This window comes from Erinaceus europaeus, chromosome 3 (genome assembly GCF_950295315.1).
Source record: "Erinaceus europaeus chromosome 3, mEriEur2.1, whole genome shotgun sequence".
NCBI classification, from domain to species: Eukaryota; Metazoa; Chordata; class Mammalia; order Eulipotyphla; family Erinaceidae; genus Erinaceus; species Erinaceus europaeus.
The window spans coordinates 158,282,854-158,307,148 of record NC_080164.1 but is presented as its reverse complement, the minus strand read 5'-3'; the positions used below and the strand labels follow the sequence as shown (position 1 = coordinate 158,307,148).

The window sequence follows — 24,295 nt, the reverse complement described above, 5'->3', positions numbered from 1 at the left end:
CAAAATCATTGATTCCCCAGTAAGTTTCTGTGGCGAGTCTTTGTCATCAGACACCTACAAATGAATTCTGACTATCTCTGATTATATGATTCCAGGCAAGTTGTGATATGTCTCTGTGACTCTATTTTTTAATTAAGTAGTGTGAGAATGAGAAAAGTACTGAAGTCATGGAGTATAGTAAAGACAGAATAAGGTAATTCAAGTGATCTCCACATTCCATAGTTGGCTGCTGTTATTAGGACTCACTCGTGTTGTCAATGCTAACTGTCTACTAGTACAAATACAAAGCTTCATGTAAAACTTCTGTTGCTACAATATAGAAGTGTAAGGTCCTTACTTAGACAAAAAGGTCAGGTTGATTTTTAAAAAATATTTATTTATTCCCTTTTGTCACCCTTGTTGTTTTATTGTAGTTATTATTGTTGTTATTGATGTAGTCATTGCTGGGATAAAGAGAAATGGAAAGAGGAGGGGAAGACAGAGAGGAGGAGAGAAAGATAGACACCTGCAACCTGCTTCACCACTGGTGAAGTGACTCCCCTGCAGAGGTGGGGAGCCGGGGGCTTGAAGTAGGATCCTTATGCTGGTCCTTGCGCTTTGCACCACATGTGCTTAACCCACCTGCTACCGCCCAACTCCCACAGGTTGATTTTTAAATTCCCTAAGCAGATATCCAACTACAAAATTGACCCTTAGAAATTATATTCAATAGTCTATGAAAAGACTAGGATTAAGGAGGTCATTCTAACCCAGATTAAGGTGGGTAAACTATTAACAAAATCCAAACAATATTCAACCAGATTCAATTTTTTTCTCTTTATTTTTAAAAACTATTTACTTATTTTCCCTTTTGTTGCCCTTGTTGTTTATTGTTGTAGTTATTATTGTTGTCACTGTTGGATAGGACAGAGAGAAATGGAGAGAGGAGGGGAAGACACTGAGGGGGAGAGAAAGATAGACACCTGCAGACCTGCTTCATTACCTATGAAGTGACTCCCCTGCAGGTGGGGAGTGGGGAGCTGGAACCAGGATCTTTACACTGGTCCTGGCACTTCACCAAGTGTGCATAACTGGCTGCACTACTGCCCAACTCCCCTCTATTTTTATAGCTAGAGAAAAATTGAGAGGGAAGGGGGAGAGAGAGAAAGAGAGAAAGATGGGGAAAGGGAGACCCTGGCAGGACTACTTAACTGATCACAACGTGGGGGCCGAGGGTATAAAATTGGATCCCTATGTGTGGTAATGTGTGTACTCAAAGTGCATCATCATAATCTAGCCCCTAGACTCAGTTCTAAATGGCTAGAGTAATTATTTGTGAGTTGTAGCATCTACTTTAATAAGCCTGGCTCTAGAGTTCATGAGCCTGAAGATTAGATGTGGTCAGTTCACAAATCCCAAATTGGTATGTGCCTTGCTCCACTGCTCCAGTACTGAAAAACCTAGAATAATGATAAGTGATGGCAACAACATGATAGCCACACAGACCACCTGTTGTGTCCATCCCATGGATGAACACAGTAAAAATGAAGCATAGTATAAATACAGCTAGCTCTCTAGAGATGGGTAAGGGCTGTAGAACTTAGTGCTGTTTGATTAGGCTCCTGTCAATGGACATTGCTACTGTCCTAATACAAAGTGATGGCTTATGTCTAGAAGGATGCTTCCCTGCTGTAGGGACAGATGGAGGAAGTAGTCAGACTCTGAAGAAAATAGCAAATGGGGCTGCAGAGCTTTGGGGGAGTTACCTAGCAGTTTTTTTTTTCTTTTATGAAATGTTACTCATTTGGTCTTTTTTTGGTACATCTCCACAACCAAATACAGTAAAGTTCCACACAGTTAAAAGTCCAAATGGATCAAAGACATAGACATCACATCAGAAACTATCAAATATATAAAAGAAAACACTGACAGAACATTTCATGATCTATTCTTAGGAAATGTCTTCAAAGACTCAAATCCCACAAGGAAAACAAAAAATAAAACTGAAGCTTCTTCATAGCAAAGGTAACCATCAACGAAACAAAAATGCCCTATAGACTCGGAGAAGCTCTTTAGATGCCATACATCAGATAAAAGATTAAACCAAATATATAAAGAACTCAATGAACTCAAAACAACAACAAAAAATTAACCACATTATAAAATGGGGGAGGATATGGATGGAGTTTTCACCAATTAAGACCCAGGGAGCCAACATGTGAGCAATGCTTAAAGTCAGAGAAATGGAAATAAAGACAACAATAGGATATTGAGTGAGATTGTCATACATTAGAAAGCATGGAAGCAACAGGTATTGGAGAGGATGTGTGTGTGTGTGGGGGGGGGCCCTTTCACACTGTGGTGGGAATGTAAATTCATCCAAGCCCTGTGGAAAACAGTTTGGTGGTTCCTCAGAATACTAGAAATAGACCAGTTACTGTATGACTCAACAATTTCATGCCTGGGGATTTATCCAAAAAGATTTATGTAGATCTATGTTCAAGGCAGTAAGATTTCTAATAGCTTAAATTTGGAAGCAACCCAGATGCCCAAGAACAGATAATTTTCTAAGAAAGTTTTGGTATGTATACAAGATGGAATAATATTCAGCAGTTAAAAATGATGAAGTCATCACCTTTGCCTCATCTCAGATGGAACTTGAAGACATCATGTTAAGTGGGACAAACCAAAAAGCAAAGGTCACATTAAATGATTTCTGATAGGTGGAACACAAGAAACAAAGACAGAAAGGGAAAACAGAAAGCGAAACTCAGACTGGGTGTGATTTATTGCAACAAAGCAAAGCAATCTGGGTAAGAAGGGTCAAGGAAGGTAGAGAAGGTATTAGTTCATGGTGTATGAACACAGAAATAGGCCTAAGTTGGAGGTGAGAGTCTTCTGCAGACACTAAACACAGGAAGATGAGAAATTGTACCCATTTGTCAAAGACTGTATTGTAAACATTAAAGCCCCTAATAAAATGATTTAAGGAAAAGAAATATACAAGCAGTATTTACACAAGGGAATTTTATAATTCAATATAAAAAAGTGTTTCTAGGTTCTCCTATCATTCTACATTTAAAATCCTGGCAAGAATGTTACTTGGCTCTCCAGGAAGTGGAGATGGAACTGTATTTACTTTTGTAATCATCACCAAAAGCAGATCAGAGAACATTTCTTTCACTCTAGAAGACACATTCCTGACTGTGTCCGCAGCACTCTTTTCCTACAGCCCAGGCAAAAACCTTCTGACTTCTATTACTATAAATGATTTTGTCTGTTTTTAAACTTTTCAGACTCATATGGCACACATTTAAGAGTGAAGTTTCTTTGCTCAAGAAGAAATCTGAAGATTCAAATATGTTGCATCTACTTGTACTTATTCATTTTCCTTGTCTAATAGTATTAGATTGTAAAAATATATCATTCTCATTAATAGACATCAAAAAAGATTTTAAATTTTAGATCTGAAGAATAAACTTGCTTATGAACATTCTTGAACAGTTGCTTTTGTGGATTTAATACCTATGGGTGGCACTGGATCATGGGGTAGATGCCCACAAAACTATTTTTTTGAAAATTGCCAAATAATTCTTCATAGTAATTGTGTGATTTTACTGCTCTAACAACATTTTAGAAAAACTACTGGGGGAGGGAGGGAGGCTGGTGGTGGTGCACCTGATTAAGTGCACATATGCATGAGGACCCAGGTTCAAGTCCCTGGACTCCACCTGTAGGGCCAAAGCCTCACAAGTGGGGAAGCAGTGCTACAGGTCTTGGTCTCTTTTTCTCTCCCTCACCCTCTCCTTCTCCACTTTCTACTCCCTTCTCAATTTCTCTCTGTTCTAGCAAATGAAATAAAGCTGTTATTTTTTTTTTCAAAGAAGTGAAAGACTTGTATACTGAAAATTATGAGTCACTACTCAAGGAAATTGAAAAAGACACAAAGAAGTGGAAAGATATTCCATGTTCATGGGTTGGAAGAATTAACATCATCAAAATGAATATACTACCCAGAGCCATAAACAAATTTAATGCTATCCCCATCAAGATCCCAAGCACATTTTTTAGGAGAATAGAACAAATGCTACAAATGTTTATCTGGAACCAGAAAAGACCTAGAATTGCCAAAACAATCTTGAGAAAATAGAACAGAACTGGAGGCATCACACTCTCAGATCTCAAATTGTATTATAGGGCCATTGTCATCAAAACTGCTTGGTACTGGAATATGAATAGACACACTGACCAGTGGAATAGAACTGAGAGCCCAGAAGTGAGCCCCCATACCTATGGACATCTAATCTTTGACAAAGGAGCCCAGACTATTAAATGGGGAAAGCAGAGTCTCTTCAACAAATGGTGTTGGAAAGAATGGGTTGAAACATGCAGAAGAATGAAACTGAACCACTGCATTTCACCAAATACAAAAGTAAATTCCAAGTAGATCAAGGACTTGGATGTTAGACCACAAACTATCAGATACTTAGAGGAAAATATTGGCAGAACTCTTTTCCGCATAAATTTTAAAGACATCTTCAATGAAACGAATCCAATTACAAAGAAGACTAAGGCAAGTATAAACCTAGGGGACTACATCACATTAAAAAGCTTCTTCACAGCAAAAGAAACCACTACCCAAACCAAGAGACCCCTCACAGAATGGGAGAAGATCTTTCCATGCCATATATCAGACAAGAGTTTAATAACCAACATATATAAAGAGCTTGCCAAACTCAACAACAAGACAACAAATAACCCCATCCAAAGTTTTTTTTTTTAAAAGCCAGAGTTGATACATGTCCTGGTCTTTAAAAGAAAGAGAGAGAAAGAAAGAAGGAAAGAAAGAAAAAATCTACCAGCAAAAACAGCTTTAGTTACCCAGCAACCTTGTGCTGTCACCCTTATGCCCTACACCAATGGATGGGGGTCAAGTAGTAGCTCACGGTTTTAATTTTCATAGTGACAATGTTAAACACTTTTGCTGTTATGTTTTATTGATCTGATCTTACCTTTTCATTTGTATTGTGTCTGTTCAATACCCTGCCTCAGTTTTTACTGGGTTGTTTTTCTTTTTAATGTTTATTTAGAGGAGTTTCTTATATTCTGAGTCCTTTATCATATATATATATATAGTTTTCTCAGGATAGATATTTTTTCTCAGAATTGGACTTGCCAATCTTATTTTAATGGAGCCTTCGGATAAACATGTTTATATATAGTTATGTTTATGTATATATATAGTCTAAAAAGAAGATTTATATAATATCTTTAAATGTAGCTTTGTGCTTTTAGATAGAAACACAGAGAGAAAGAGCACCAAAGCTTCCTTCAATGAGGTAGGGGCTCAATGGGTTAGGAGCTAGCTTGCTCATATGCAGGGAAGCACACTATCCATGTGAGCTGTTTTACTGGCCCAGTTTATGTATGTTCTTACACATTGAAATACTGTTTTTTAGGACTCATACAATCAAGGTCATACTAGATTCAGAAATTGATCTTGAGAGGTTAGATTATTTAATCACAGAGCAAACTTTCAGTGGATTTGAGATTTTCTTTTTCCTTTTTTTGCCTCCAGGGTTATCACTAAGGCTCGGTGCCTACACTGTGAATCCACTGCTCTTGGAGGCCATTTTTCCCATTTTTTTGGCCCTTGTTGCCATTGCTGTTGTTGTTGGACAGGACAGGAGAAACTGAGAGAAGGGAAGATAGAGGGGGAGAGAAAGATAGACAACTACAGATGTGCTTCACTAGCCATGAAGCGACGCCCCTGCAGGTGGGGAACCAGGGGCTCGAAATGGGATCCTTGTGCCAGTCTATGCACTTTGCACCACGTGCACTTAACCTGCTGTGCTACTACCCGGCCCCATGTATTTGAGATTTTTCTGATGCTAATTTTATGGTGATGTCATCATTTATCTACATCTTGCTTTTCATATCTAATTCTTTTCTCTATTCCATATCATTTAACAAAACTTAGAGGAAATTCATACTTACAGGTATACAGCATTAACAATAAATAAGCAAACGAGTAAATTCATTCAAGCATATAAAAATATATTAACCAAAGTTTTTTTAATGTGATGCTGGAGAATGAACCCAGGGCTTCTTGAAAACATGACAGACTTGACAGCCAACCAGGTTCAATTCTCTTTGCTATTTCTCGAGAGAAAAAGAGACAAGAGAGACAGCACTGTTTGAACCCCATGGAGTTTTCCTAGTACTTCTGTGAGGCTCTTCCAAAGTCATCCATATTGCTTCCATCCAGTGCTGGGGTTCAATCCCAGGACCTCACACAAATAAGGTGTGAACTATATTATCTCTTGGCCATATTTATTTTGATACTTGATTTCTGCCTTTTCTTTCACGGTACAAAATTTCATTAGCTAAATCTAAGTCACATTTGCCTTTTGGACTTAAGGCATCACACAGTCTCTTTAATTTATTGAAAGAGATGCTGATTTATATGCTATCAATAGCTTGCATAATATAAATTATACTTCTTTAGTATTTAAGTCATTTTCTGCCCTAAAATAATGTGACTTTTTTTAAACTGTACTACTGTATGCATTAATGTCATATTCCAAAGGTGGAAAAAGAAATCAAATGGCCAGTTTACTCTGCATTCTTCACTACTGGCATTAATTTCTGAGATAGGGCTGAGAAAACATAAAATGAGGATGCTAATATCTACATAGACATGCCCACCTATTCCAGTAGATAAACAAATACCTTCTGATCCTTGTAGAGAAAGAGACAGCCATCTCGTAAAACAAAATACCGGTCTTGAAACTTATTTCCGGACAGTATTTTAGATGGTTCTTCTTTGATCTTCAAGACTCCCTCTTTGATACTTTCTTGGGCTCTCCGCTCTGTAGAGTAGAATATTACTTGTCTAAGGTAGGTGTATTTTTGCTTACTTAAAGTTCGACAGAAAAAACGGTAAGTTTTCAGTTTTGGTAATATAATGACTTGTTTCTTACTACTAGGAAGCCTAGTATTAATTTTTGGGAACACCACTTTTCAGGGGAGCTGAACTTATACAGCAAGTAATACAAAGACATTCACAATTAAAACAACGTTAAAAATTAAAAATATGATAATGAAATTCTATCTGGAAGGAAAACTGCACGATTAATCTCACTGATACTACGTAAGACCAACGTATTTATACACCCTATTCATTTTCATCATATATATATCTACCACAGATAACATTCTAGTAATCACACTGCCATGCTAAAATAGGGTCTTTTGATATTATGATTTTAAAATAATTTCTCAAAAGCAGATCACTAAAATTAGCCTACATGCTGCTGGAAAGAGAATTCCCAGTAGAACTTGTGTCTCACCATGCACACAGCCCGACCTGAGCATCATCTCCATGTGGTAGGCACTATGCAGCAGAACCAATGCTGGGGCCATGGAGACTCTGGCTCTTCCTTTCTATTCTCTCTACCTGTGTGCAAAAGCAGCCCCATGAGGGGGAATCCTGCATATGCAAAACCCCAGCTCTACAAAACAGATGAATAAAATTTGTCTTCTGGTACAGTTCTTAATATCCACTTCCACAGGGTGAAAAAATCAGCTAAATAACCCCTACTCCTTTACACACACACACACACACACACACACACACACACACACACACACACACACAATACCAGATAAGAGATGATATAGAGCTGAAAGCAAAGGGTAACAGACAGTACATGAACATTTTAATACAAGGAATATAGGAAGAAATTGATTATAGAAAGCAATTGACAAATTAAGCAACACAGCTTGTAAGAGAACAGGTATGTGAATACAAGGTGTTTATAGTACTGCTGATTTAGAAAAAGGTTGAGAATTTTAAAGAACGTTAAACAGTTCACATCGAGTGCCACCCCAGCATGCTTCACTTCAGACTGTGACCAGAGACTTCAGGTGTGGAATGACAACCCTTCAGCTTCATCACTCGGGTGAGACCTTTCCTTTCATAGTATTCTCTAATTCCATTCCAGGTGTTCCACTCCCCAATAAAGTCCCCAAACCTAGATATAGTCCAGGTCCCCTGAGATAGAGCATAGGTTCACCCGTGCCCATAAACTAGGGGAAAAAAATACACCTGAAAGCAGAAGTACACAAGAGCATGCAGGGAATACCCCCAACACTTCATCTGCACTACTACAGTTTTTAGGTTCATGATTGTTCAACAATTTGTTTGGCTTTGTATGTTAACTCTCTTTTCAGCCACCAGGTTCCGGATGCTGACCAGACTTCCCTGGACAGACGACCCCATCAATGTGTACTGGAGCGCCACTTCCCCAGAGCCCCACCCTACTAGAGAAAGAGAGACAGATTGGGAGTATGGATTGACCAGTCAACGCCCATGTTCAGCGGGGAAGCAATTATAGAAGCCAGACCTTCCACCCTCTGCAACCCACAACGACCCTGGATCAATACTCCCAGAGAGATAGAGAATGGGAAGGCTATCAGGGGAGGGGTTGGGATGTGGAGATAGGGTTCTGGGAATTGTGCGGAATTGTACCCCTCTCATTCTATGGTTTTGTTAATGTCTTCTTTCTTAAATAAATAAATAAAAAAAGACAGGGCATGATGCTTTAGCCAAATAAAGTTCATTCATACCTTCCAACTTTTCCTTAAATCAATAACTTGTCACATTTTACCAATGTGATATAACTATGTACCCACTGTTTAAGTAAACCATTAGAATATTAAAAGAAAGCAGATTTAAAAATGTTTCTACCTTCTGACATATATTTCTTAAATGTTATTCTAATGATCAATGTGTGTAAGTGAATATATTAGTAACTCCTTGAATATATACTAACATAAAGGACTTAGGGGAAGAGCTAAATATGTTAAGAACAAAAGTAACTTTGAAATATGAAATTCTAAAAGTTCTCACAAGTGAATTTTTATCTCAAAATGTTAAAATACGTAGAAATAATGATCCAGCACTTAAGTAAATAATCAAAATCTCCCAGTAGCACGCTTTTCCAGTATTGTCTGTTCCTACAACTTTGGGGCACATCACTCACGTATTTATTCCCTTTCCCATCTCATCCTGGAGAAAAAAAAAAAATCTTAAAAGCCCCTGAAAGTCAGGTTCACAGCACATGAGGTTCATGAAACTTGCATTTACCTAACTTCTGTCCATACCTTATCCTAGTCAGGGTTCAACTCCGGTTTGTCAAAATTTAGGTTTTATGCTCTGTATGGTCCTTTCAGGCCACAGTTCACATTTCTGCCACACAGATTTCCTCAGTAGATATTTGCTCTACAATTCTTAAGATTCCAGTCAAAAGTCTCTCAACGCTATGTTTTGAGCTTCTCTTTCCCTTAGAATTTTGCCATCTTTATAGTCCTTTATAGCATACCGATCTGTCTAGACAACAGATACTTCTAGCTCCTAACTACAGGACACCAGTTTTTTTTTTTTTTTTAATGGGGTGGGGGTGAGGCAGGGCAGGGGTAGAGTGCTAATGATTGACAGTACAGTTGTTGACATATGGGTAAAAATCTCTCATCTATCATGACAGATGTCTGCAAAACATTTCTAATGCCACATGAAAAGTCTTTCTGGTCACATTCCTTGTTAATAGTCATTCAATATGATCTAATCAAAAGGGTAGATGTATAGTCTAGGGATGGTGTTATATAAGTTAGAAAGGACAGAATACTTCTTTGTAATGAGAATTTAAAAAGTAAGAAGGAAGGAAAAAATAGGACACAGCATGAATATTTGCTTTTAATTAAAAATAAACCAGCTATAACACATAATTAATGTATTAGAAGAAATCTTTAAATTGCTGGAGAAAACTTTTTTTTTCTTTTATAAGTGAAATAGATCTGAAGATTCAGTTCATTCCCAAAGTACTTAATTCCCTGGGATGTGATTCTGGGATGTACCCTAATAGATACAATTTTATTTACAACCTTTTAGTCTCATTCCAATTAAATTTCTGCATGCTGTTATCCCTAGAGATTCAAAAACCTTTCTTCCCCTTTCTATGTGATTGGCTGCAGATGGAAGTTTCAGTTGCTGTTTTAGTTGAATAGTCTTTAAGTTAAGACTTTAAAAGTAACACTTTAAAGATTTCCTACTCTTTAAAGGGCTTAGGAAAACAAAATGATATTCCTAGCAAAAGTGTTTTGTTATTAATTAGAAGTTTCCATAAAAGTCACATATGTGAAACAAAATAGAAAGATCAAATTAATTTAAACTAGACTGGCATATCATGTTATTATGGCACTAAAACTGATAATAAAAAAGCTGGGGGGAATTTAAATCATTTGAAACTTCAAGTTCTTATACAAAATAGAAATTCTTACTTAACTGTTCCTAATTGAAAAAAAAATTTACTGATCCAGTAATTAGGAGAAGAAAAGTAAAAGTTAACAAAGAGAGAAATAGACATTCAGTTATGGCACTTCTAAAATAGAACTCTCTTCAGCCATGCTCAGTTGACTAGCATTCATCATTCAGAATTTCCTTTTGGACTCAATGTGGTGTTCAGTTCTGTCTCATCCTCAGTTTAACCAATTCTATCTTATCTATCTATAAGATATCTATATCTATCTTATAGATACCTTTATCTAGAAGCCTGTGTTTTCCAGGGCTACATAATGCAATGTGTTGCTTTAGTAAGGGTTCCAGCACACATTTCATATTGCTGTTATGGATACAGTATTTCAGCATATTAACCTCTTGTCCAAAGTTCTACTTTTGTAGTTTTTTTTTTTTTTTTATATTGCCACCAGGGTTATCCACCGTTTCCAGCAAGCATTTATCCTTTTTTTTTTTTTTTTTTCTATTTTATTTGACAGGACAGAGAGAAATTGATAGGGGAGAGAAGAGAGAGAGAAAGACACCTGTAGACCAATTTCACCACTGTAGGTGGGGGGCGGGGACTTGAACTTGGGTCCATGCATGGTGATATGTGTGCCACCACAGGATCCCTTTTCATAGTATTTTTAAAGACTTGCTTTCCTATTGAAAGATCACCTACCTTCTCCTGATTTTAAATTTGAAATAAACAGGCCTCTCCCTATCATTTTTGTAAATTATTAATGAAAATCCAATGTTCATAATTTATTAAAAATTGGTTTGGAATAACTAATATGTGTCTCTTGCCATGAGTCAAGATGATCATTTGAACCAGTGTGAGAGAAATTCCATTTTCTTTGCTTCTATACAAATTCTAGAATCAAAAGCCCAGAAATAAACCCATGCATTTATCATTGACATGCTGGGAGCTATGTATACTCAAAAGAAGGAGAAAAGAGTCTTTTCAATAAATGATGTTCATAATTTTGGGTACTGAATATTTATGTACATAAATCAGTTAATCAGGCCCTCCCACTATTGACCAAATTTAACTTAAAATGGATCCAGATGCCAAATGTAAGACACCATGAGACTTCTAGAAGAAACAACAGGAAAAGAGCTACTTGTCACATGTCCTGGTAATAACTTAGCTTGGGTATGATATTTAAAGCACAGCAAACAAACAAACTAACAAGCAAATTAGCAAGTGGGGCAGCATTCAACCCCCAAAGTTTCTGCTTAGAAAAGATCAATACAAAAGAAAAGACAACCTATGGGACAATGTATTTGCAAACCACCTATCTGGTAAAAGGTTAACATCCAAAATATAAAGGGATTCATGAACTCAATGACAAAACAAAAATCAGGAAATAATAATCTGATTAAAATGTAAAAAGGAGAGGCTGGCAAGATAGTTACACTGGCAGGTGCCTTTGCCATGTGAGCCACAGATGTTTGAGCCTCTGGTACAAAGTTAGAAGGCAGCCTAGGGAAAGCAGCACCCCTCCTACTGCACCCTGCAGAAAGCCAGAAGGAGCCAGAGGCAGGGTCTTTCCAACCTGACTGCAAAGGCCACAAAATGCAGATGGGGCATCTGAAGACAGAGGCTGAAGTGGATCCCCTGAGAGCCTGGCCCTTCCTCTGTAGGGGCTACAAAGCTTAGAAGACCAGGAAGGGCAGGGCCTTTGTCTCACTTTTTGGAGGGGAGGGGGGTCTCCATGCCTGCAAGGTTTGTATTTTCTTCTCTTTTTCTGTTCTTATTTTCTTCTAATAAATACTCATCTCCCTAAAACATGACTGGTTCTCTTTCTTATGAGTCTTTCAGAGAGAAGTCAGTCTAGAACTCCACAGAAGGGAACTGGGAAATGGTCCCAGTTAGTTGCACCTTCTCCCCCATACAAAATATATCTCAATAAAACTTGAAAGACTATAACAGGAGTCGTCAAGGTTGTGACAACCCTGGAAACTGGGACTCATACACTGGTGGTAGGAACGTAAAGTGCGACAGCTGCTTCTAGAAAACAGTCTGGCGATTCCTCAAAAGAATAAATGTAATTCCCAGATGGCCAAGCAAGTTCATCCCTAGCTATTTTACTTCTCTTAGAAAACTGTATAAATATGTCCACACTAACTACACATAAATGTTGACAGTGGCATTATTTGTAATAGTCCAAAACAGAAGAACTGCAAGTCTACACTAGGTAATGGGCAAATAAATGGGATAGCCATACAATGACTCTATATATAATGGAGACAATCACAGACATACTAGAATGTGGATAGATCTTTTAAAAAGACTACTAAAATTTATTTTATTTAGATATATTAGATAAGTTTGTTAGGTAGGTATGAAATATCTAAATCGGCAAATCTACAGACTTGGAAGTTTGGAAAGTGGTTGCTAATGTGTAGGGAGGTCCCTTCTTGGGTTGATATAACTCACTATAAAACAAAATCTAAAAGAAATAAATGCTTTATCCACTTTTGAACTTTTGAGCATCCCTAATATTTAAGTACTGGAGTCTATACTTGTTACTCAAGTCTTTAAATCCCAAGATATGTTAGCCTTTAAGTGCATAAAAAGGAACATTTGCTTCAGTTTAAGGACACAAAAATTTCATATTTGCTTCTAAAACAATGCGAATTTAGGTTTTCCTCAAAAGGCCATCATTGACTAAAAACACAAGCAGGATCTAGACTTTCAATCACATACTTTACTGGAACTCAGCAGTAACAGCTAAATCTCATACTTCTCAGCTGCAAAAAGGGGAACACAGACAGGACTCATGCAGTGAATCTGATATATAAATTACTTGAAGTAGAGCTTGACACATAGCAGGTGGGCTGTAATTGATTGCTTAATTAATGGAAAACAGTTACCATTTTTTTCTCTGCACTGTAGTCTATAGGATAGCAATAAAAAATGAGTGATTCTTCCAAAAAATCTAGTGATTTATAGATTCAGTTTACAGAAGTTAAAAAAAAAAAAAACTATTCTCTGATTTATCCTTGATTTAACTACAGTGAAAAACTTAGGGCAGAATATATGGTCTGAATTTGCAGAAATCTGAACTCTAGCACCTACTCCTCAATTTAAAAGCAGGTTGCTGTATGGGAGTTGTGTAATGCCACCATGTCTCAGTTTCTCCATTTGTGAAAGATCTAATAGCTCCTATGATTACTAGGAAAATGCAAGGAGATAGCATACACAAAGCAGTTAGCCAGCATCTGGCTCACAATAATAATAAACTAAATAAACTATTATTTATCTCATGTCTGTTACCTCTTGCATTCCCTATGTGGTCTGAACAGTGAAAAGGGAAACATCCATTTGTTAAAATAGATCTATTTTTCATGATCTTTACATCCCCTGACCTTTCTTTCTTTTTTTTTTTCTGCTTTGCTGGCCATGGCTATTCTCCAAACTTGTACATTATGTGAAAACAAAACAAAACAAACAACAACAACAACAAAAACCTTTGTTCTGAGTTCTACCCTCCCATAAACTCCAAGAGCTGTGGACATAAAAGAACAGCCATTTATATAAGAGATATTCTCTTGAAAATGTTTCAAAAAATCAAGCTTTTATCAATATTTACAACCTAACATTTAGAACACTCAACTTCAAAATTATATTTTTTCTTTGCTTAGTACTGAAAGCATACAATGAATGTATTCTTTTTTTTTAGCATTTATTTATTTATTCCCTTTTTTTTTGCCCTTGTTGTTTTATTTTTATTGTTGTAATTATTATTGTTGTTGGTGGTGTCATCATTGTTGGATAGGACAGAGAGAAATGGAGAGAGGAGGGGAAGATAGAGAGGGGGAAAGAAAGATAGACACCTGCAGACCTGCTGCACCGCCTATGAAGTGATTCCCCTGCAGGTGGGGAGCCAGGGGGCTCAAACTGGGATCCTTACACTGGTCCTAGTGCTTTGTGCCATGTGCGCTTAACCCGCTGCGCTACTGCCTGACTCCCCAATTTGTTTTTAGCAATAACCAGACTTTATTATTTTTAGATAATCTAAGTGTAGAAGGATAATTCTGTTCTAAATTGCTTTTCAACCTGAATTTAGTTATAAAGTAGGGTAATAGTAGGTATTGCCTCTTTAGTACAAATAACAGAAAGGAAAATATATTGGGAATGGGGAAACATACATGGCATAACCTAGAAATTAGTTTACTTTCAAGTAGCTGTTATGTCCAGTTTGGTTTCTATTCAATTGTAGAACAAACTAAATTAACAGGATTGCACTCTGAGTGACTATCATATAGTAAGTGAAATACATCTGTAGTTCTCCTTCCTCCAAATTATTAATACAAAGAATGAATGTATTCTTTGACAGCATACAATGAATGTATTCTTTGTAGAACATTTTATTGCTGTAACTTTAAAGAACTGTGATGCTTAAAATAAGACCAGCAATATGTAATTTATCCCAGAATCTTACAGAGGCTATAAATGTATGCTTTATTTGTGACAGAGATGATGAAATTTCAACATATAATATAATGATAATAAAAGATAAGTCTAATAAGATTAGCTATAAAGTCTAAGTGGCAATGTAAATGAGGTTTTATTCTCCCTACTGCAATGTCTCAGTCATAATCCATTGGGCAGAAATAAGTTTGAGGGCTATTATCTTTCCTTTAAAGTTAGTTAAATACTCATTATAAACAATGGGAATGGCAAACGACGTTTCTAAGCAGTAAAGCGGCACTATTGAAAAGCACAGAACTGATTTCTTATTGTCGTCACCAGGGCTTTATTACTGTGGGATAGGTTTTTCTGCTAGACAGAAAAGAGAGAAAGAGGAAAGACACCAGAGCACCAAAGCTTCCTCCAATGAGGTAGGGGCCATATTTTAACTTTGGTTGTAAATGACAAAGCAGGATTACTACCCCAGTGAGCTAGTCTGCTGACGCCAGAATAGATTTTTTTAATTTTTTAAAAATTTTATTTAAGAAAGGATTAATTAACAAAACCATAGGGTAGGAGGGGTACAACTCCACACAATTCCCACCACCCAATCTCCATATCCCACCCCCTCCCCTGATAGCTTTCCCACTCTCTATCCCTCTGGGAGAATGGACCCAGGGTCACTGTGGGTTGTAGAAGGTGGAAGGTCTGGCTTCTGTAATTGCTTTTCAGTCACCAGGTTCCAGATGTCATCAGGATGCTGGCCAGGCTTCCCTGGACTGAAGACCCCACCAATGTGTTCTGGCGCTCCGCTTCCCCAGAGACCCACCCTACTAGGGAAAGAGAGAGGCAGACTAGGAGTATGGACCGACCAGTCAACGCCAGAATAGATTTTTAAAGTAGATGTAACAGAAAATTTATTTACTCTCAAATATTTCTATAAAAGTAAAGTACAATAGCTAACCTCATCACCTTTAAAATGAAGTTAACAGTCATTGTGATCCTACAATTCAAACAGCTCAGATAAAGGGGGGCAATGAGGGAATTAAAAACCCTAAACTGCTCTCTCTGCTGAATTATTAGACAAAATTCTTGAGTTAGGTCATAACAAGGTCAGACAAAAGTAGAGCTTAAAACTGTTCACTGTTAGGGTACCAAAGTAAAAACAGTGGGTTGAAGGTGAGGGTGGATGCTCAGCTTCATGGGGGGATGGGGAGGGGATGGGACACAGTCTTTTGGTGGTGGGAATGGTGTTCATGTACACTCCTATTAATTTGTAGTTATATAAATCACTAAGTAATATGAGAGGGGAAAATTTGATTGAATGTCTCAAACTTTTTAATGCACAGACCACAGGCTGAGTCTTTGATATGTTGACTCGCCTAAAAGCTTAGACCAGGAAGAACAGAAGCAGTAGGTGGCACAGCTATATACAAGTCATGTCAAAGGACATAAATTATGGTGATACACTAATGATACAGCAAATTCTAACAAAAGGGATTTTTCAAAGTTAACCCAATTGCAAAACAATGTGATTATAGCAATAATTATCTATTGCCTTCTTAAGCCCTAAGATAGCAGGAACCTCCCACTTCCTCTATAGAGCCTATCTTATCCCAGTCTTGGAACCTCTAGAGTGGGGCTCACTTTGCTGCATGCTTCTCTCAATTCATACCAAATGATACTGCATCAGCCAGCCAATCTCAACCTAATCAATGCAGTGAGTACCACCTTGGTATGCTTCACTTCGGACTGTGTCCAGAGACGTCAGGCATGGAATGTCAACCCTTCACCCTCATTACTAGGGTGAGACCTTCCTCTCATAGGATTCTCTAATTCCATTCCAGGTGGCTCACTTCCAAACAAAGTCCCAAAACCTAAATATAGACCAGGTCCCATGAGATAGGGCGTATGTTAACATGTATCCATAAATTAGGGCAAAATATATACCTGAAAGCAAAATACACAGTCTGCAGTTAGTATCAAGTTCATAATGAAATAGTATCTACTTAGACATAGATACCCTCCCTCACCTATTTCCTTTTTAAAAAAATATTTATCTATTCTTTTATTTCCCTTGTTCTTTTATTGTAGTTATTGTTGTTATTGATGTTGTTGTTGGATAGGACAGAGAGAAATGGAGAGAGGAGGGGGAACACACAGAGGGGGCAGAGAAAGACAGACACCTGCAGACCTGCTTCTCTGCCTGTGAAGTGACTCCCCTGCAGGTGGGGAGCTGGGGACTGGAACCAGGATCCATATGCTGGTCCTTTTGCTTTGAGCTACATGCACTTAACCAGCTGTGCTACCACCCACTTCTGACCTATTTCCTATTATACTTCCATCACTCACTCACAAGCTATCCTTATCAAAGCAAGGACTGCAAAAGCTGAATAAGGGCAAGAGACTGGCATACTTTAATAATGATTCTTGAGTGACTATCAGGCCACCTCATCAGCTGGGGCACTAGTCAGGGAGTCCTGAGATTCCCAAACAGACATGATGGGCCTAGACCTCAAATAAATCCTTCTTTCCATTGTTACTGGGCATTTCTATCAGGAACAATAAAATAGACCCCTTTGTGGGCCCCCATAGAACCTTGCCCTCCACTTGCATCAACAACAGTAGAGACTGTTCCATCAACTGAAGGGAGGCTGGACAACATATTTTATGCTAGACCTGAGGAAGACGGGTCCTGATACTGGGACAGCTTGTAATGTTCCTACTCATGACCACAGAATGTGAGCTCAGATCTAGAGGGAGGCAGAGATCACATAGGCTCCTAAGCTGAATTTGGGGTTTACTGTCAACAATATTTATACACCTTTCCCATATTTGGGAGCTACTGTCTTCCCTGATGCAGCTTTCTGGTCCTTTTTCCAGCCATGACATCACCTCCCCAGACAATAACTTGGATCAACCTGCCTATCAGATATTAGGCTCAGGGAAACAAAAACAAACAAAAACTAGTATAGCCATAGGCCCTTTGGAATATAACTAGATTATGCCTACTAGCTATCTACAGAACAGAGAACCCCTCCCCCAACCCAAATCTTCATCTGCACTATTCCAGCCTTTAGAGTCACGATTAGTCAACAATTTGTTTGACTTTATATGTTTTTTCAGTCACCAGGTTCCAGATGCTACCAAGATGCCAACCAGACTTCTCTGGACAGATGACCCCACCAGACTTCCCTGGACAGATGACTCCACCAATGTGTCCTGGAGTTCCTATTCCCCAGAACCATGACCCACTAGGGAACAAGAGAGGCAGGCTGGCAGTATGGATCCACCTGTCAATGCCCATGTTCAGCGGGGAAGCAATTACAGAAGCCAGACCTTTCACCTTCTGCATCCCACAATGACCTTGGGTCCATACTCCCAGAGGGTTAAAGAATAGGAAAGCTATCAGGGGAGGGGATGGGATATGGAGTCCTGGTATTGGGAAATGTGTGTAGTTGTACCCCTCTTATCCTATGGTTTTGTCAGTGTTTCCTTTTTGTAAATAAATTAAAATAAGAAAAAAAAAACCCCAAAATTGTTCACTGTAAGTAAAAACCATCTATTTTTAAATTAAAGAAATATAAGCCAGGTAGATAAACAGAGGTATACATACACACAATAAAATTTAGAACAACTAGCTTTGAAGTATGAGGGAAGAGGGTTCAGAACATGTAGTAGACGTCTTCATGTTTTAACAAGTTGCTAGCATATTAGCTATTAATGAGGGATAATGTGGTGCAACACATTTTTTTTTTGTTCCAAACTCTTGTAATTTCCCTTTGTCCCCTAGGTTAGAAAAAAAAAAAAACAACTTCAGATATGAAGTCCTTTCTGCTGTGAAGAATATTAGGTGTTTTTTTTTTTTTTAGATCTTTCCAATTTTTCTGCTAACAAGCTGACAGGGAAATCACATTTGATTTGCTCCCATTATTTTCCTTTTAGATCCCAATTTTAAGGAGCAGTAGATATAATAAAAGAAGCTGTAATTCTGAGGTAGGTGATTGTGGTGACTGATGTAAGAGAAGTTTGCCAAGACAAAGACAACATAGATGGAATATCTATCCAATTCAGTAGTCTGTCACAAAGTAAAACTCTTAAGTAGTATGTATAAGCTACAGATTACTGCAAGTCACAACTATATTTAAAAAAAAGAAAAAAAAAACCTTGATTTAAGAAATAAATTGATCTAAATTAACAGGCAAGTGGCTTCATAAATGATCTTCCTAAATTCATATGAACATAGAACTAACCATAATGAAAAAGATTTTGTGTTGACAGTAGGAATAGAAATCAAGCTTTAAAACCATTTATATAGCTTTAATTGAAAAATATATAACTTTAAATACTTAATTCATAAGTATTCCTACTTTTGACCAAAAATACATACAAATACTACTATGAACTGGCTCAATCAATATGTCTGCTGAGTGTTAGTTTAAAATCTGGTTCCATTTTTTTTAATGCAAAGATAGATATTTTCCTGGTAGTAGGGCAAGAAAAATAATAACATATTAGATGTTGCTTAGGCAAAATGAGGTAGAATCTTGTAGACAGGGCCCTGCCTGCCTGCCTGCCTGCCTTACAATTCCTGTTGGAGAAATGAAGGATGCAAAAGCATGCTGACTGTGTATTCAGAGATTATTGGTATAAATCCCCGAAACTATCATTTAAAGCAGTGGCTTTCTTTCTACTGCTTGACTTCTTCAGTTATTCTTCAAGATACTTAGTTTAAATCTGACAGAGGTGAAGTGTTCACAACAGAGACACTCATAACCCCAAACAGAGGGACACAGAATATGTGACATATAATGATACCCAATAACCCCATCAGGTTTGTGGCTCCGATGTACAGACTGTCACTCTACAATTCCTTTCTGTACTCTCATGTGATTATATTAAATCAGTTCAAAGTATCTTACTGTGTAGATTATTGTACCCCTCATTCTCCTCGACCTCCCCCACAAAAAAAAGGAATCAAAGTTTTCAAACAGGTTTTCTGATACTTTATCCAGATTCAGAATCGTCTTCCTTGGCTCCCTTTGATAGTTGACTTATTTAATATTACATGTATTCAGCATGTCTTCTCTCACACTGAAGTTTTCTTTTGGAAAGCAAGATCATTATGATATGAGAGAGAGAATTGTGAGTACTTATCCATCTTAAATGCTCAGATAATTTGGAAATAAAAATAATACAAGCGGAATATTTGTCATTTATATGAAAATTAGTGAATCTACATAAGCATGTCAAAAAAGAAAAAAAAAACACCTAAAACCATTAAGCATTATTCTAAAATATTTTATCTGGTACAATCACATGAACTTGCAATACCATAGTGGCACCCCCAGGAAAACCTAGCTCTAGGATTCCGTAGTTCAGCATACATATTTTTCATTCTAGTCGACAGTGCCATGTTAGCAGGAAATGTACGTAGCTGCCCATCTGCCTCTTTTTAAACATTTTCAAATAATATATGATCACTGACCTTTAGCCACTTGCCTGTTTCCTCAGTTGTAGCTATGATGTGTAATAACAACACCTACCATTATGTCGTCTAATTGTGTCAATGGTTAAGAATCTCTTCACCACAAGATAAGCAGAGCCAGGTTCAGATAATGAACTCCACCGAAGTACCTGTTCCAACACATTTTCTGTGTAGTGAAGAGGGCGCTCTGCAAAAGAAGAAAATCAACTCCAATTGAAAGTAGATTAAGATATAAAATTTTTAATTCTAATTTAAAAAGTACCTGCATGGAAAAATAATAAACACAACTGTGCCCAGTGGTATACAGCCACAGTAAGATGACAGCACTGGTGGTATGCAATAGCAATGTAAGAAACACTAACGCATAGGCCACCACTAAGTGTATCAGAAGACACATGGTGGGAGTCAGGTGGTAGTGCAGTGGGTTAAGCACACTTGGCACAAAGCGCAAGAACCAGCATATGGATCCCGGTTCGAGCCCCCAGCTCCCCATCTGCAGGGGAACTGCTTCACAGGTGGTGAAGCAGGTTTGCAGGTGTCTATCTTTCTCTCACCCTCTTTGTCTTCCCCATTTCTCTTTGTCCTATCTAACAACAACATTAATAACACCAAAAACAACTACAACAACAATAAAAAAACAAGGGCAACAAAAGGGAAAATAAATAAATATATAAAAAAAGATAAGACACATGGCATAACAACATATGCTAAGATATTTGTTTCTCAGTATTTTTTAAAAATTCCAAAGTATTAGTTTCTAAATCTTGGGGATGGGGGAGGTGCCCTTTTATGTCACAAATCAATGTCACGATCATCTTTTTAATTTAGATAGCAATCTCATTTGCTTATGGAAAGCTGCTTATTTTCAAAGGACTAGCAAAATTCACCTTCTCCAACACTAAGCAAGCACAAATTAATCCACGGTTTAATTTCGGACAGACATTTTATCATCTTTGCTTAATGCTAACAACAATTAAAGCTCATATTTTCATTTCCAATTAATAGGAAGCTATAAAATACAACCTCAACAGAGACCATAGGGAAGTAGCAACATAATGCTATTAATTAGTCTATGACTATCAGTGGAAATATTGAAAAACACACCATGAAAATATTATACATTACATGTGGACACAAGTTCTCAGGGCATGGTCTAGAGAAGACAGAGCATGTCTAGGATGCCTCAGGTCCTGGGTTTGAATTTCAACACTACATACATGAGCAGTGTTTTGTCAGTATCTCTATCTTGCTGGTAAAAACAAATACTGATATGAAAACCAACAAGCAAGGCATTTTTGTCTTTAAAGATTTATTTTTGATAAATTCTCATCCATTCATCTTCTGTTTTGGACTATCATATAACTAATTCAAAAAGCATCAGTTCTTAGCATAGAATTGAAAAAAGCACAGGTTTCACAATTAGAATCAAACTTAATAGAAAAGACTTTTGGTGATCAAAACACGCCAGTCAGTAGGGGAAAAGCTTCATATCTCTTCAGATTGCACTAAAAATAGCCTAGCTGAAACAGCAAAAGTGTAAGCAGGAACCCAGTGTAACCACCAGAGATACTTGGGTTTCTGCTGTTAAGAGTAGAAATGTTAAAATGACTACAAGTTAATAGGAGCATACATAAACACCATTCCCACCATCGAAAGACTGTATAGTAATGGGCCCTTTGGAATATAACTAAAATAGGCCTACTAGCTATCTACAAAATGGAGACCCCCAATTTTTCATATAAAGTATTCCAGCCTTAAGGTTCATGATTAGTCAACAGTCTGTTTGGCTGTATATGTTAACTCTTTTTTCAGCAGGTTCCAGATGCTACTGTGATGCCAACCGGACTTCCCTGGGCAGACAACCCCACCAATGTGTCTTGGAGCCCTGCTTCCCCAGAGCCCCACCCTACTAGGGAAAGAGAGAGGCAGGCTGGGAGTATGGATTGACCTGTCAATGCCCATGTTCCCCAGAGAAGCAATTACAGAAGCCAGACCTTCCACCTTCTGCGCCCCATGATGACCCTGGGTCCATATTCCCAGAGGGATAAAGAATAGGAAAGCTGGGAGTCGGGTGGTAGTGCAGCAGGTTAAGCACAGGTGGTGCAAAGAGCAAGGACTGGCATAAGGATCCCGGTTTGAGGCCCTGGCTCCCCACAAGCAGTGAAGCAGGTCTGCAGGTGTCTATCTTTCTCTCCCCCTCTCTGCCTTCCCCTCCTCTCTCGATTTCTCTCTGTCCTATCCAACAGCAACAGTAATAACAACAAAGACAATAAACAACAGGGCAATAAAAGGGAAAAAGTAGATAAACCTTAAAGAAAAAAAAGAATAGGAAAGCTATCGGGGAGGATATGGGATATGGAGTCCTGGTGGTGGCAACTGTGTGGAGTTGTACCCCTCTTATCCTGTGGACTTTGTCAGTGTTTCCTTTTTATAAATAAATTATTTTTTTAAAAGAAATGTTAAAATTAAACAAAAAAAGTATATACAACAGACTCAATGACCAATGATGTTTTTAATTAAGAATCAAGTCACAAACCTAAAAAACCAAAAAATAACCTCTTTAATACAGGGTTTCCCTTGATGTAACCAGAGATAATCCAAGTTTTCAATAACCCCAGGTTCATAAAAGAAAATAAACTCTGTGTTTTACAGTATAAGAAGCCAAATTCTCCTATTCAGTAAAATGAGATAATTCTCTTCAGTAAGATTACTCATTATGATAATTATCACAATAAAGGAACTAGATTAAATATTGAAGACACATCTAAACTTGTTTACAGATGTATTCCCTGCACATAGCACAGTACTGAGCACTGAACAGATGTTAATTAAATATTCAAGGGATGAAGTAATTCATTCATTTTTACGGTGGCCTACAAATTGACAATATACTTATAAGTAAATTAGCAGACAAATTATAATTTTCTTTAAAAATCAGACAAATTAGTTTGTAGCATATATACCTTGCTTTTCTTCAGATATTATTTTACATGTTTTGGCAAAGATACAAATTGCTTGCCAGGCAACTGCACATCCAACATAACACACATTGCCATGCATACATACCCAGGTTCAAATCCCTACCTGTAGGGGTGGGAGAAGCTTCACAAGAACTGAAGCAGTGTTGTAGGTGTCTGTCTCTCCCTATCTCTCACCACCTATAAAAAATGGCCACTGGAGGCTGGGTCAGCATACTTTGCCACTAGGTCCTGAAATGAGTGTAGCCTAGAATATTCCTAGTTATGAGCATGAACTGCAAGCTCAGACTTACACAGGCTCCTGTGCTGAATATGAATAGTCATGGGCACCAGGTCACATCAAGGGGGTCTACAGTTAACAGTATTTATAGACATTTCCCATATTTGGGAGATAACTCTCTGCCCTGATCCAACTTTCTAATCCTATTTCTAACTTTGACACCATCTTCCCAGACACTATCTTTAGCCTACTTGCATTTTAGCTATTAGACTCAGGAAATAATTAGTAAAATCAGGGCCCTCTTGGAATAAACCTAAAGTAGACTTCCTAGCTTTTTCCAAAACGGACACCCCATATCTCATCTGCTATATCCTTACCTTTAGGTTCCTGATTATTAAACAATGTGTTCTGCTTTATATCTTAATGCTTTTCAGCCACCAAGTTGCAGTTCCTACACTGACATCTTTAACATCTCTGGGCAGACAACCGCACAAATGCCAACCTGACATTTCTGGGCAGACAACCTGACATCTCTGGGCAGACAACCTCACAAATGTGTCCTGGAACACCATCTCTGAAGAGCCCTGTCCCACTAGGGAAAGATAGAAACAGGCTGGGAGTACAGGTCGACCTGTCAATGCCCATGGCCAGTGGAGAAGCAACTACAGACGTCAGACCTCCCACCTTTTGTACCTCATAATGACCTTGGGTCCATGCTCCCAGAGAGATAATGAACAGGGAAACTTCCAGTGGAGAAGAAGATGGGATATGCAACTCTGGTGGTGGGAATTGTAACCCTCTTACTCTACAATTTTGTCAATCATTATTAAATCCATAAAAAAAATTTTTTTTAAAGGCCACCAAGAATTATGGC

General features: G+C 37.8%; 1 protein-coding gene across 4 annotated transcripts in view; it reads right to left on the bottom strand.

The window, feature by feature from the left end:
- ARAP2 (ArfGAP with RhoGAP domain, ankyrin repeat and PH domain 2) overlaps window positions 1–24,295 on the bottom strand; it is a 214,039-nt gene that overhangs the window by 25,602 nt on the left and 164,142 nt on the right. For all 4 annotated transcript variants that reach the window (XM_060188231.1, XM_060188230.1, XM_060188233.1 and 1 more), the window contains 2 exons: window positions 20,282–20,410; window positions 6,712–6,851 (listed from right to left, as the gene is read on the bottom strand). In XM_060188231.1, coding sequence (XP_060044214.1) covers window positions 6,712–6,851; window positions 20,282–20,410 — 269 coding nt within the window. The remainder of the gene's footprint in view (window positions 1–6,711; window positions 6,852–20,281; window positions 20,411–24,295) is intronic.